The 16,238-nt window shown below is 36.8% G+C and overlaps 1 protein-coding gene across 1 annotated transcript; it reads right to left on the bottom strand.

Annotated features, from left to right (window-relative positions):
- Positions 1-1,909: 1,909 nt before the first annotated feature.
- LOC139155292 (vomeronasal type-2 receptor 26-like) lies at positions 1,910-15,583 on the bottom strand. Its single transcript, XM_070730413.1, has 6 exons — positions 15,411-15,583; positions 13,563-13,854; positions 11,941-12,807; positions 4,981-5,208; positions 3,430-3,556; positions 1,910-2,811 (listed from the first exon to the last, which is right to left on the bottom strand). The coding sequence occupies exons 1-6, from the start codon at positions 15,581-15,583 to the stop codon at positions 1,910-1,912; spliced, it is 2,589 nt and encodes an 862-aa protein (XP_070586514.1).
- Positions 15,584-16,238: the final 655 nt, after the last annotated feature.

Genomic DNA, 16,238 nt, shown 5'->3' with positions numbered 1-16,238 from the left:
GACTGTATTTAAAATGGCCATCTTAAAAGCCACTGGACTGTATGTAAGGCAAATAACTAAAGGTAAAAGGAAGAAGAAAAAGCTATGGTTTAGCATTGATGTAAGGGATATAGCCAATGAAAAAAGGCTGCCTATAGGAGGTATAAAGAGTCTGGAAGTATAGCTGATAGAGAGGTGTATAAAATGAGACAGAAGGAGGCAAAACAGATAATATATGCTGCTAAAGCTTCAAAAGAGGAAGAAATTGCCAAATCTGTAAAGAAGGGGGATAAAACCTTCTTCAGATATATTAATAATAGGAAGAAGAAAAACTGCAGCACCACGAAGCTTAGTACCGGCAATAATACATGCATTGATGGGAATAAGGAGATTGCTGACCATTTCAATAGCTACTTCTGTTCAGTTTTCTCAAAAGACACCTTACAAAATAATACTATAGAGGGGTATAGCATTGCTTCCAGCTGTACAGATTCAGCTCCAGTGATCTTAGAAGCCAATGTCTTAGAAGAACCTGAACAATTAACAATAAATAACGCAATGGGTCCAGATGGCATCCACCCCAGAGTTCTTAAAGAACTCAGATCTGTCATTGCTACCCCCCTGACTGATTTGTTTAACCAATCCCTGTTAACAGGAGATGTTCCTGAGGATTGGAGAATGGCCAGTGTTGTGCCTATCCAAAAGAAGGGCAGTAGAGAAGAAGTTGGTAACTACAGGCCAGTTAGCTTGACATCAGTTATAGTTAAAATGATGGAGACTACTCAAAAAGAGGATAAATCAGCATCTAAAAAATAATAACTTATTGGACCCAAATCAGCATGGTTTTACTGAAGGCAAATCATGTCAGACTAATCTCATTGATTTATTTGACTATGTCACAAAGGTGTTGGATCAAGGTGGTGCCATGGATATTGCCTATCTGGACTTCAGCAAAGCCTTTGATACGATTCCACATAAAGAGCTGATAGATAAATTAGTGAAGATTAGACTTAATCCCTGGATAGTTCAATGGATTTTCAGCTGGCTGAAGCGTAGACATCAGAGAGTTATTGGTATGGATATTTCCCATTCATTAGAATCCTTAAACCGTGTTTCATTTATGGCAACCAGATCCAAATTGTCTAGATATTATGGCCATTAACTCACAGAGCTTGTTGGTCAAGCTTCAAGCATTCGTGCACATTGCACAAAGAACATTATTATCGTTATTGAATAAACATATATCCATCCTAAGATAAAATACAGGAAATAGTATAAGGGCAGACTAGATGGACCATGAGATCTTTTTCTGCCATCAGTCTTCTATGTTTCTATACTTCCTAAAATCCCCATCTTCAAAAAAGGAGGTGCACGATTTACATGTGAATTACACAATTATTTTCCTATATTGAATTTAGAAGATGTTTGCTCAATTTTTAAATAATCTTATGAGAAGAGATAAAGAAAAAACAAAAAGAAATATAGTTCTTGATTTTATTTAAATGCACTGTTATAAAGAAAGTGAAGAAATACACAATTGATTTATTTTATCAAGATTAAAATAGATATGTTATTATCTCTGATAATCCTTAGTGGATTTGGCTGTATTAAGTCTGGAATGAAGATGCTTCTGATGATGAAAATAACTTTTTTATACATTTCTATTCAAATTTTTATTATATTCTTATTTTCCTTTTTAATTTTTATTTCTCTTTTTTCATTATTTCTTTTTATGTAGCTTATACTTTTTTCTTTTTTTAGTTCATATTAATTTTTATTATTGTAAGTATAACTTTTTTTTACATACTACCACCAGAATCAGCCAATATTATTTCAAATGATGCAACATTGACATTTTTAAAAGCATTTTGTCATTTTTATCCCCCTGCATTGTAAAGATGTGACTTGCTGAGACAGTTGCCTTGCTTTTTCATTGGTTTCTCCACTTAAGCTGATTCCTGTTGTTCAGTTCAGGCCTCACAACAATAATGTACCATTTGGGAAAAAATATGAAACTCAACAATCCAGCACCGGAAGCTAAAATAGAGAAAATCTCCAAAGCAACCATGTATTTTCCTTTGGTACTCAGGTAGGTTGGGACAAATAACAACCACACACTGGAGAACATTAACATGCTGAATGTAATAGATTTGGCTTCATTGAAAGTATTGGGTAAATTCCTGGCAAAGAAAGCTACAATGAAGCTGGCAATGGCTAAGGAGCCTATGTACCCAATCATACTGTAAAACATAGCAGGGGATGCCTCATTGCATTGCAGGGTAATTTCACCCATTCCTGAATTCATATCAGCATCCAGGAATGGGGGACTGATTGATAGCCACAATGTACAAATACCTACCTGAATAAGAGAACAAGAAATAACAACGGAGCCGGCCAGCCCTTTCCCTATCCACCTAGTCCTATTTGTCCCTGGTTGGGTAGCCATGAATGCCAAAACCACAGTGATGGTTTTGGCCAACACTGAAGAAATAGCTATTGAGAAGACTATGCCAAAAACAGATTGTTGCAGGATACACGTGATCTTCTGAGGCTTTCCAATAAAAAGCAATGTAGAAAGAAAGCAGAGTAGAAGAGAGATGAGAAGAATGTAAGTGAGGTCCCGATTATTGGCTTTCACAATGGGAGTGTTGTGATGCACTATAAATGTTGTTAATAAGGCAGCTGTTACGAGGGAAAAGAAAAGAGCACTGATCGCTAAACCCATTCCCATTGTTTCATTATAAGACAAAAAGGTTACAATTTTAGGAATGCAGATATTATGCTGCTTGTTTGAATAATGATCTTCTTTGCATTCAACACAGTCAGACATATCTGCAAAACAGAAGCTTATCCTTAGATACACAATGTTTGATACTGATGTAATTCATACCCATGCTAATTTTAAAATGTTAAAATCAATTATTTACAAGAAAACTTTTCACATAAAGAATGACTCATTTCTACAAAAACTCAATTTTGGATGCCTTATCTGAAATTCATTGTCTTATGACTGGTTCTGCTAATTTCTCTGGTTCTGTCTATCTAACTAGCTTTTTAGCTATGTACCTGTCTAGCTGTCTATCTAGCTATCATTTATTTAAGACAAACTATACAGCACCTATCTATCATATCTTTAGGTTAATAAAACACTGTAACAAAAAACTAATGTCAAAGAATTCCAACCATCTGATTTACTTTTGGAGTTTCTTTTCCTGAGTAAATAACAAAATTAAAACTGAAAATTCTCATATTTAAGAAAATAACGTATTTTTCAGCCTCCCATTTTCAATAAGAATCAGTTAATTAAAAATGGGAAGATTGAGTACATTATAAATCTGAGAAACTTTAATTTAGGGAAGCAAGTTATACATCCAATGCGTTTCTCAAAGACATGAGCCACTACTCGTTAATAGTGTCTCACGTCATTGAGAAAAGTACTTTATCTCTTACCTTCCAATTCAGAAATCTTGCCTTCTGGACAAGGAATGCAATCATAGCAGCAGAATGGCTCCCCTTCTCTTTTTTGTTTTCTGTAACCAGGTCGGCACTTTTCATTACAAACAGAAATAGGTTGCACCTAATTCATCAGAGTAGACAACATAAACCAACATAAACCTTCAAAAGGATAACTTTAGAATCTTTACAGTCCAAAGCACACATATTACTAGATAAATTATTTAAGAAAATATTAATCTAAAGTTTTCTTCTTCTGATTTGGAGGCAGCTTATCTGAGCTGATTGGAAAAATCTGAAACTAGAAGCAGTCTAATCCAACCTTCTATATTTGGAAATTCACTTATATTAAAAGAGTTCTTTAACATTGGATCCAATCTATGCCTCCAATCAATGAATTGCTTTTAGAATAAGTTGCTTGCAAATATATGAAACCCATTTTTAAAATTACTTAATATTTCCACATCACTAACAATAGTATTTTATAAAATGGGTCTTATTTGTTTGTTTAAACACACCTTTTTATATATCTAAAAAAGAGCTAATTCTTATAACTGACATAAAATAACAACAAAATAGAAAACTGGACCAAAATTTAAAAATGAACATAAATATCTTTTTCTATTAAACTTTTAATAAATAAAAAATAGATAAATACCGTAGATAAATAAATGTAATCTTCCAAATACCTGAAACCAGCCAACTTAATTTCAAAAAAGTTTGGAAGATGGGATATTAGTGTTGAGTATTATATTTACCAATTGTTAGCTGACAATGCAGTGCTTCTTAACAGCAATAAAACATTTTTCCCATAGACTGTCTGGAAAAGTTTCACAAACAGAAACGTCTTGTAAATGTTTGCATACCATTCACTTAATTTAAAGGTACCTCAGAACAGGAAAAAGGACAGAAGGAGAGTATAATATTGACAGTTAAGGAAGTAAGAATATAGTGTCTTAGTTCTGAGTTCTGTCATGAGAAAAAGGGAAGTTTGAAAAAGGTTTCTGTTGATGTACTTCAGTTTCAAAACCTGAAACCCAACTGGAAATTAATTTACTTTTCTATATTAAAATAATGGTAAAAGAATATATTAACTTTTTTAAAAAAATGCAAATCATGCAGGTTTCATTATAAAAAAACGATTTGCAGAAATGTGCATTTTAGAAAAGCATGTCTATATATTTGGAAGTATCCAGATGACAATGTTTTTATGTGTACAACATCAAACCCAAAATGTTATATGATTTGAAAAAAAATATTTATTTTATTTTATTTATTTATTGGATTTGTATGCCACCCCTCTCTGAGGACATGGGGCAGCTCATAACATATCAAACAATATACAATGTACATATCCAAAAATCCAATTAATATCGTTAAAAACTTTAAAAACTCTAGTAACATTTAAAATCATTAAGGGGGGGCAAAATATGTGGCAGATTCATTATGTTTGGCATATTCCGAGCAATGGCACATTTTAGGACAAGTAATCACATCTTTTTAAAAAATAATTAGGCAAGTACCCAAAGTGTAAAAGTTATGTCTTACGTGATTAAACCAACTGTTCCAAACAATGAGATTTTCATTCATAATCAATTTGGGTTCCCTTGATTCTTCGGAGTTGATCATTCCAACCTTTATTCCAATAAAAGACTTGTTTGGAAACAAAACCCAATTGATAACATCAAAGGCTGATAGAAGCACACCATTTTGGTCAAAGGAAACTTTGTTCCCTATGGTATTGTTAAACGATACTTGCTTCAGGAAAGAAAGAAGCTGAGGATGAAATGGGGGGAAAATACTTAAGAAAGTATTCCAACCCAGGGAACTGAATAAATATATCAATATTTGTTTCACCTATCTACTTCCAGACATATGTATACAATATGTCCTTAGAGGGTGGAATAATTTCATATAAGAGTCAGCTCCAAATGTGTCTCACTATTAAATTCTATCTCCTTTGAACTGATTTTAACCCAATAATTCAGATTGTCTTAAGATTTAAGATTTAATTAGATTTGTATGCCGCCCCTCTCTGAGGACTCGGGGCGGCTCACAGCATGTACAGAAAAAACAAGAAACATTAACAACAATCCAATTAATAATATATTAAAAACAATCTATAAAATTTTGATTAAAAAAGTTTGAAGTTTGAAGTTTGAAGTTTAATCAGATTTGTATGCCGCCCCTCTCCGCAGACTCGGGGCGGCTCACAGCAATAGCAATACAATGTAAGACAAATCCAATATTTAAATTAATTTTAAAAAAACACCACAAGTTAAAACCAATCATACACACTAGCATACCATACATAAATTTTATAAGCCTAGGGGGAAGGAACATGTCAATTCCCCCATGCCTGACGACAGAGGTGGGTTTTAAGGAGCTTACGAAAGGCTAGGAGGGTGGGGGCAACTCTGATATCTGGGGGGAGTTGATTCTAAAGGGTCGGGGCCGCCACAGAGAAGGCTCTTCCCCTGGGTCCCGCCAAATGACATTGTTTAGTTGACGGGACCCGGAGAAGGCCAACTCTGTGGGACCTAACTGGTCGCTGGGATTCGTGCGGCAGAAGGCGGTCCCGGAGATATTCTGGTCCGGTGCCATGAAGGGCTTTATAGGTCATAACCAACACTTTGAATTGTGACCGGAAACTGATCGGCAACCAATGCAGACTGCGGAGTGTTGGTGTGACATGGGCAAATTTAGCAAAGCCCATGATAGCTCTCGCAGCTGCATTCTGCACGATCTGAAGTTTCCGAACACTTTTCAAAGGTATCCCCATGTAGAGAGCATTACAGTAGTCGAGCCTCGAGGTGATGAGGGCATGAGTGACTGTGAGCAGTGAGTCCCGGTCCAAATAGGGCCGCAACTGGTGCACCAGGTGAACCTGGGCAAACGCCCCCCTCGCCACTGCGGAAAATTGTTTCTCTAATGTGAGCTGTGGATCGAGGAGGACGCCCAAGTTGCGAACCCTCTCTGAGGGGGTTAGTGACTCCCCCCCCAGGGTGATGGACGGACAGATGGAATTGTCCTTGGGAGGCAGAACCCACAGCCACTCCGTCTTATCCGGGTTGAGTTTGAGTCTGTTGACACCCATCCAGACCCCAACAGCCTCCAGGCATCGGCACATCACTTCCACTGCTTCGCCGACCTATCAATACCATTCATTCAAACTAAACATTCATTGGTCAGGGGGGGAGATCTACGGAACTCCAGGCCTGATGGCAAATATGAGTTTTAAAACAGCGCGCTGGGGCGCAGGGAAAAACCAAGCTCAGCCCAGAGTTTTCCACGCCAGCACGATGGAGCTGGCGCCCCGTGGGCTCTAAGCCTCGCCCGGCTTCTCCAGCTCTGTCGTTGCGTGCTGCTTCCCCAGGTCCTTGAGGTCAGCGGGCCCCTGTGCTGCAGGGGGGGGTGCGTGCAAGCCTCCATCGCCTCCTCTTCCACCGCCCCACTGCCTGAGCCCATTTACAAGGGGCTGGTGGAAGATCTGATGTAGCTTTTACTCTTTTCCCCCCCTACCTTTAGCAAAAGCAACATCGGGTCTTCCACCAGACCCTTGTAAACTCCCCCCTGATTAAGAAGGGAGTGAGTCACCCTGAACAGGGCAGCCTGGCGGGATTCCACAGACGCAATCAGGCTGACATTGTATGCACGTCTTGTTGACCTGGTCACCACTTTGTAAATCTTAATATGAGCTTTTACAAGTGTTCGGTCAGATTCAGATCTGGTCTTTCTCCAATGCTTCCCTAGACTTCTCTTCTGGTGTTTCATTCCCCAGAGCTCCTCGGTAAACCAAGGAGACCTCCACGGTCAGTTTCCAGAGAGAGAGGTCGCAAAGGAGCAATTCAGTCTAGAGCCTCCATTGTAGCCCTATTCCAGGCTGCAGCAAGCGACTCTGCCGAACTGTGTACAAGTGAATTTGGCAAGACCCCAAGCGCCCTTTGAAAACCTTCTGGATCCATCAGGCGTCTGGGGTGAAACCTCATAATGGGTTTCGCCTCCCTGTCGGGAAATATTGGAGCCTTAAAATCAAGCCGTAATAGAAAATGATCTGACCATGACAAAGGCAATGTCTCTAAGCCCCTTAATATCAGATCATAACTCAACTGCTCCAAGAGGAATACCATGTCAAGAGTGTTCCCCCTCTCATGGGTTGGGCCCTGAACTTCTTGGGTCAGGTCCATGGTTGCCATGTTTGCCATGAACTCCTGCACCAACCTAGAGGATTCACTGAGTGACAGCAGATTAAAATCCCCCAAGACAATAAGTCTGGGAGAATTCACCGCCAGCCCAGCCACCTCCTTGAGTAGTGCAGGCAGGGCTGTTGACATCTCTTTGCCAGTCCCAACCTGCCTCGACTTGCTCAAATACTTGGGTGCTGGATGATTGCATCAGCACCCTCTCATTCTCCCTCGTCAATTTGGGGTTAGGCAAATGGCAATGGGCATTGGTGTCAGTCCCTCTCATCTGCCTGTGTCCAGTGAAACTAGGTGTTGGCGATGGTCCCTCTCGCCGGGCTCCACATGGTGAGGTGTCATCGTTGGACATTGGCGCTGGTGTCAGCCTCTCTCACCGGCCTCTGTGTCATATGGTGAGCATCAGATGTTGTCATCCGTCTCTCACACTGACCCTGCATCATATGATATCAAACTATTGTCAGGAAAGTTGGCAATCTTTCCCGCTGGCCTCCACATTGGCCTCCACATTATAAAAACATTGAGTATTGGCATCAGCCCCTCTCACTAGCTTCCAGGTCTCATGTGTGTGGGGGAGGTTGATGCTAGCGTCGGCTTCTCTCACCAGCCATCATTTCCACATCTCATGGTGAATTAGGGCATTGGCTAGCTTCCAGGTTTTATGTGTGGGGCGGGGAGGCCAATGCCAGTGTTGGCCTCTCTCACAGCCACTACTTCTGCGTTTCGTGGTGAATTAGGGCATTGGTGCCAATTCCTTTCCCTAACCTCAGTGTTTCAGATATTAAAAATACAAACAGCCCCTCTCACCAGCCTCAACGCCCCTTTTGCCAGTTTCAGTATCAATGTCAACTCAATTGCTCATTCACATATTCGCTCGCCAGCAGCTCTCTCTATCTATAGTCCGGCTTCTTTGTTTAACTCCCCCGTCAAATTTGGCTTGTTAAAACAGCTCGCTCTGCTGACATTCGCTTGCTTCTTCTTCAGCTCATAGATAGTCATGGGTGGGCATCAATATTCCTAGTGGCAATTCCCAGAAGGTCCCAAAAAGATCTTTAAAAGGGTCTTCAGCAGTCAGAGATTCTGATAGTTAATTTAGTAGCTCATAGACACTATTGAAGCCTCAGTAGCTGGTAAAAACTGTAGTCCTGGCAGAGAGTGTTCTTCTCCTCCACCTCCTCCATCACCAACTGGAACCAGAATCAGAATTAAGGAGCAATGGTGGAGCAGTAGCTAGATAGTGAAACATTACTTCCTTGCTGATTTTCTCTTTGTAAACTTACTACAGCAAATTAAAAGAGGAATTCAGGAGGGAAAGAAAGATGAAGGAAATGAGGAAGGAAAAACAATTAAAAAGGAAGGGAAAGAAGTGAGAGATGAAGGAGGGAAGATTTTTGATGCTCACAGCTCCCTATAAGGAAACTCAATGAAGAAATCAGAAGTCAATATACTACCCACTGCTTTTTTGCTGACTCATGATCATTCTGTTCTCTGCTTAGGTAAGAAAATATCTCTGAAATGAGATCCACATGGGGCACAGTTTATCGATCATATCATTGGTGAACGTCAATCTTGAAAGATTATGGTGTTATCTTACCATAGTAATTAGGATTATACTAAAGGTATTTTTTGATGATTATGTTATACTAACCTTATCTAATATTTACATCGTATTCAAGATTTGTAAAACTTTAACTCAAATTTACTAAAAAAAAATTAATAGTTAACATATATTCAATTATGTATTCTTTTTCTATATTTGAATGTATACTTTCAAAAGAAGCGGGGGAAATACACCCCCACTTTATGTTTATTGTTTGTATGTGTGTCTGTTTGTTTTATGAAAATTAATAAAAAATTGTAAAAAAAAAAAAAGAAAGACTATGGTATCGTGCTCTGGAAAGAGTTCCTAAAATAACATCTAGTGTGGCTAAAAAGGCCAATCTGAGAATGGCAATCCCTTCCACACTGAGAGCAGATCCATTCTGTCCTTGCCTGATCCCTGGATTTCACTGGTTTCAGGATTGCCTCTTTAGCTCAGCCTGCCAAACAAGTGTCTCCTCAAAATGGAGAAGGCCATACTGATCTTCAGCTTCCTAGCTGAACCATCAGAGATCAGTTTTCCAACTGTTAAAATCCATTCCTAATGCCTTTGGATCCCTCTTGCATATATTCTTATATCACAGTTATGGTCTCCCTCTGGGGTGTTTTCCCTATACTAATTCTCCATAAAGAGATCTTTCGGAATCCGACCATCATTTATTCTCATGGCATGATTATTTATAATCATTGAGAAATCTAGTAAATGGCTCTCAAAGGAAGTTGTACTTGAGAACTAATGCAAAGTTGAATACAATAATACTGGCCTTTCAGAAAACAATTAAAGACCTGGCTTTTCTGGAAGGCTTGGGGCTGTTGACCTGATGGTGGTAACCATCGAGATCCAGCCATAAATGGTATCAGCTTAAATTGTTTTTAAACTGTTTTTAGAGGTTTTAGTATTATTTTGATGTTTTATATTTTTGGTTGTGAGCCGCCTAGAACCCCTAGGGAGTTGAGCGGCATATAAATTGAATAAATAAATACAAATTGTCTAAATAAATGAGGAATTTATCTTCCTTGGATCTAAAATTGTTCAATGAAGTTTTTCTTCTAAAATTAAATTTAGGACTCATCACAATGTTTAGCATAAATAAGATCTGGAAAAACAAGCATATTGGTATAAATATAAAAGCAGACTTGTTAGAGCAATAGTCTTCCTTATAATGATGTATGAGAATTAGCTGCTAAGAATGGCTGAACAAAAAGGAATCAATGCTTTTGAGTTGTGGTACTGTAAATTGTTGTGTATATCATGGGCTGCCATAGTAATTGGCAGAAATGATAAATGTAACTGGCAGAAATAATAACTGGAAGAAATGTTAAATTATACAAACCCAAATAGATCACTAGAAGCTGAAATCATGACTATATTTGATTTATTTTAGCCAGGTAATTAATTCAAATTCATTGGAAGACTCAATGACGGTATGAATGGTTAGTAATACAGGATGAAAAGGGAAGCAAAGAACAAAATGGCTTGATAACATCAAATACGATACAACGATGAACACCCAACTACTGAAAAAAGCTGACAGGTCAGAATGGAGAGCACTTACCTCTAAAGTCACCAAGAGTAGGACATGACTGAATAGTTAAAATAACAAAAATGTGAAGTTTTTAGAGAATTTCATGAAGTGTACTCTTCATTGAAGAAAAAGATTCATTCCAACTAAAACCTAAATACTTCATGTGAGATTCATTTAGTGGCTAAGACACCAGACTAGGAATCAAGAGACTGAGTTCTAATTCTGCCTTAGGTATTAAATGAATTGGGTGAACTTTGGCCAAACTCTCCGTTCCAGATTTAAGAAGGCAAATCTGGCCATGAAAAAATCTGGCCAAGAAAACTTCAGTACCACAGAGACATGACTAATTAGACGGCATATACACAAAGAAATCCACATGCACACAAACCTTAAATATTTAAATGAAATTTTGTAGGACTATGTTTCCTAAATACCAATGAATAAGTGGGAAATAAATTTTAAATTTAAATTAACCAATTAGGTACTTTCTTTGAGCTAACTATATTAAATTTAATTGAATTACTACTTACTTAGGATTAAGCTCTATTTAACTCAATAGGAAATAATCGTGAGTAAACCATTTACTATTATAGCAAGCATGAAAAGAGGAGAGAATATATCACAAATTCTGTTTTTTAAAGAAAAGAAAATTATATCTTGTATAACATTAATGATGTCACAATTTTTTAAATTGGCTACTCAAAAATTTTATGTCAAAGAATGGATTATGATCTTAAGGAAATAATTGCTTCTTATGCAAAATTTTCTAGAATTGTTTGTTACACAATAATAAGAGTAATAAATAGTGATCAAATTCATGGTCAGCGGTTCAAATCTCATCACCGGCTCAAGGTTGACTCAGCCTTCTATCCTTCCAAAGTGGATAAAATGAGGACCTGGATTGTGGGGGCAATATGCTGGCTCTGTTAAAAAAGTGCTATTGCTAATATGTTGTAAGCCGCTCTGAATCTAAGGAGAAGGGCGGCATAAAAATCAATCAATCAATCAAACAAACAAACAAACAAACAAACCCACAGTGTGAAATGAAGCATTAAACTAATACATGGATTCTTAGTAACAGGTTTGCCCATTTTAGTTTACTTAAAGAATTACTAGTATGCTTTTACAATATTAGCTCCACCATTGAGAAAAAAGATCCAGAGGGCCTCTCAAATATATATTACCTCCCATGACTGGGGAGTCAGAGATGTCCATTTCTTCTTTTCCATCATTTTTTTGTACTTGAATCTAGAGGAATACATGGCATGCAAAGCATGAGCCACAACAAAGACAGCATTATAGATGCTGTAGCTATGTCCAGTAATGGTTTTCTCCAAAATGTTTTCAGAAATGTTCTCTAAGTTCTCCAGTCCACTGCAGAGATTTCTATATCTATGGTTCAGAATCCAGTTGGGGAAGTTACAGCCAAAAGCAGAAGACCAAAAGTCCCTCATTAAAAAATCTTCTTTCACATTGGAAGGCTTTCTGCCCCGAATAAATTCCCGAAATCCTTGTAGTCCACTGGAATGGATAGCCAATGATAAAGCACCATTGTAGATTAGTTCAGACATTTTTTGACCCCGTTTATTACTATAGAATTTAAGTTCTAGCTGAGCAGTCAAAATCCACACTTTACCATTGATCTTATTTGTTCCTTCATTATTCCTTCCTGGATGTAATAACTTGTCCAAAAATGTTGGAGTGCGAATATCACCAAAGAGGAGAAATATATTAGCTTTGCTGGTCATGATTTGATTCCATACTTTAAATTTCCATTTTTTAATATTCCCATACTCAATTTTCATTCCTATATTGTAGACTGTATCTATAAAAGCAAAGCAAATGCCACAAGTAACAAATTCCGGAACCATAATTTGAAATATCCATTCAGAATTAATTCCAGTTGCAGTGAAAAATCCAATCCACGTCCACCTGAAATAGAGAAGCAATTTGAGAATTTTCCTGTACTGATGGGCTTCATTTGGAACCATCTGATAGAAGTAAGTGGTTTGGGTATGATCCATTGTCAATGGAGCAGAGCCATAGGACAACTAAAAAGATTGGTAATTGGAGAAGAGGCAAAGAATGAAATGGAGTGGAACAAGATTAATGTGTATATCTGGGGTTTTTTTTATTGTTTCAGTCTACGGGGAGGGGCGGCATACAAATCTAATTATTAATAATAATAATAATAATAATAATAATAATAATAATAATAATAATAATAATAATAATATTTCATTGAGGAGTTCAGGAGAAATATCAACAGTGCTTTCTCCTCCATTTTCCCATTAGAAAAAATGCTTTATTAAATTCTTCAGAAAATGTTTTTAAAATGTTTTTAAAAGTTTAGAAAAAATTATTCAGAGTTTAGCTTTTTGTTAGAGCCAACTTTGTTAAGATGCTAAAGAGATAAACTCTATATTTTCTAAAAATATTGAAAATACTTTTGGATTAAAAAATACCTCGTGGTAAGAATATATCCTTCCCAAGCAGTATAAAGATTTCATAGTATTTCATAAAATATCATTTTAAATATTACGAAGTCATCTCTTATTTAGAAGTTTAGAAGAAATTTCTAATTTAGAAGAAATCCTCTAAATTTTTAGAGCAGCACTGAACATCTTTTTAATATTGGAATAGTCTGGGCTGATACTTCTCAGATGAGCTATGTTGCCACATCAATAAATTTGATATGATTAAAGAAAATAAATTCAAATCTGTCCATAGAATGCATTAATATATGATAAGAAAAAAAGATAATAGGATCACTTCTAAATGCATATAATCTATACATATATCCTACCTGAGGAATTTTGTAGATGCTAAAAATATTTGGGATCTGATAGGAAGATTCAATGCCAAGTCCTTCAATGATTGCAAGAAGATTGTCTTTACTAGCACAATGGTAATTTGGGAGAAATTGTTTCTTTGGAGAAATAAGTTGCATTGCAGAACGAAAGGCCCACCTGGTATTGATATGGCTATCATAGATATGGAATCCGAGGGTCATGTTGGGCAAGACCTGGGGATCTTCATTGATTTTCTTTATTGCAAAGTCCAAGGCCAGAATATGCTGGTAGTTCTGAGTCATAACCCTACAGTGGGATTTCCATTATGTGTCAGACTAATTCAGTAATATCTCGCCACTTCTCTTCTCTCTATATACCAATGAATGCATTTCAAACTATCCATCTGTTAAACTATTGAAGATGATATAACACTGCATTGGTTTCATTTGAGACAATGATGAATCCGCATACAGATGGGAGCTTGAACAACTAGCCTCGGGGTGCGACTGAAACAATCTGGAACTGAACACACTCAAAACTATAGAAATGGTGGTACACTTTAGAAGAAACCCTCCCATGCTACCACCTCTTACAATACCAGACGACATAGTATCAACAGTAGAGGTGTTCAAGTTTCTAATTTCTATCATATCTCAAGACCTAAAATGGACACCTAACATCAAAAATGTCATTTAAAAAGCACAACAAAGACTGTTTTTCTGTGCAACTCAGGAAGTTCTAACTGCCCAAGAACCTGCTGACACAGTTCTACAGAGGAATTACTGAGAAATTACTACAAACCAGAAAAACAGATTACAGAGGATAATTAGATCTGCAGAAAAACAATTACTACTAACCTGCCTTCCATTGAGGACCTATATACTGCATGAGTAAAAGATCCTTACATTGAGGACCTGTATACTACATGAGTCAAAGGACCTGTATATTGCACGAGTCAAAGCGCTACAGAGGGCCTTTGCATCCTGGAAATAAATTGTTTTGACTCTTAGACACAAAATGATGCGGTGCTGTAGAGCACTTCACACCAGGACAAGTAGACACAACAACAGTTTTTTAAAAATTGATTAATTTAAATAATTTCCTCACTACTGACAAGCAATTCACTAAATAGGTTGACTCAGCCTTCCATCCTTCCGAGATGGGTAAAATGAGGACCCAGATTGTGGGGGCAATCTGTTGATGTATCTCTATTCAGAACACCATCTTATTTTGTCGAATCACCCCAAAGTGCAACTTTCATGGGAATCCAAATATTATAGGTAGAGAAAGGCAAAGGTATACATAATTTTCTGCCAATAAAGTTATATTAAATTTATGTAAAATCTTGATCTTCATAAAATTTATATTGCCTGTTTACATTATGTGTATTTGTATATAAAGACTTTTTCTGCTTGATTTAAGATTGTTACATATTTTAGGTTCATGTAGATGGATTCAAAAACAATTGTACAGAATAGAAGTCTAATTTGAAACCCCTGTTGAATTCAAAGAATCTTGGTATAAATGAATGAAAATGTGTTCCTTAGTAAGAAGATAAATATTCATGTTTCCCTTTTATGTATTTTCCTACTTATGTTTAGTAATCTTAACAAACTGTTTTCAAATGTAACTAAACATTAATCAATCTGTAATATTTTGACTTCATTAAAATATCTTAAACACTGGCTATATAATTAATATTTCCTTGGAGAAGCAAGGGAGTAAAATCAGATTTGCAATCTTATTGGATTTCTACCAAAAGAATGTATTATATCCCTTGCTGTAATAAATCATACCAATAAAATTGATCTGCTGCATATAACCTATGCAAAAGTATACTGAAGGCAAACCCAATTCCTTACTGGTACTTTTCAGAATATGTTGGAGGTGGTGGTTTATCAAAAGCTTTTGGAGTGGAGAAAAAGAAGGTGTGACGAACAAGGCCACCAAGAAGAAGATCCCCTGGCTTAAGATATGTGTGCAAAATGTGATGGTGATCCACAATTCGACAGTTTATATTCATCTGGTATGTCATGCGAGGCAGCAGCAGAACAAACAATGCTACTACTATCAACATACTAAGTACAAATTGACCCTCTAAACTGAAACACAAATGCATGTATAGCTACATCTATGAAAAGAATAGCTAGATTTAAATGAAAGTTGAAATATAATGACTAAACTGCAAAGAACATATATTTGGAACAATCTGACTCAAAACCTATCTGTAAATCATTTTTAGTCCTGTGTTTATATATACTCGCCACAAACATGCATATGCACACGCGCACATGTACACACATACACACACACACACACAAAACCACATAAGGATATGCTGTAATACTTGTAAACAAGTTGTGATATAACCAACAGGAACATTGGAAACAATAGAAATAATTATAGTTATTTTATAATTGCTTAAAATTGATAATTCCCCTATTGCTTTGCTGAGAATTAGGTTTGTTATCTTTCATGATCTTTTATTATATTCTTGTGGTTCGGCAATTTTTAAAAAATTATTGCTTGGAACAAACTTTCAGCAGGCATGGTTGGTAAATTCACAGTAACTAAATATAAACATTCCTGGGATAAAAATATATCCATCCTAAGATAAGATAAGGTGGTCAGTTCGATGCTAGGTAGAAACAGATGTAGAGTCTCCTGCTTGGACAGGTGGTTATACTAGA

Source organism: Erythrolamprus reginae, unplaced genomic scaffold (genome assembly GCF_031021105.1).
Source record: "Erythrolamprus reginae isolate rEryReg1 unplaced genomic scaffold, rEryReg1.hap1 H_1, whole genome shotgun sequence".
NCBI lineage: Eukaryota > Metazoa > Chordata > Lepidosauria > Squamata > Dipsadidae > Erythrolamprus > Erythrolamprus reginae.
The sequence above is the reverse complement of the archived record's forward strand: the minus strand, read 5'-3'. Positions and strand labels throughout refer to the sequence as shown.

Coding starts and splice junctions, on each gene's coding strand:
- LOC139155292 (XM_070730413.1), bottom strand. CDS start 15,583: ATGACATACCAGATGAATATAAACTGTCGAATTGTGGATCACCATCAC. Junction 3,557..4,980: donor GGAACAGTTGGTTTAATCAC/GTAAGACATAAC, acceptor CTGATGAATTAG/GTGCAACCTATTTCTGTTTG. Junction 2,812..3,429: donor CAAGATTTCTGAATTGGAAG/GTAAGAGATAAA, acceptor TCTGTTTTGCAG/ATATGTCTGACTGTGTTGAA.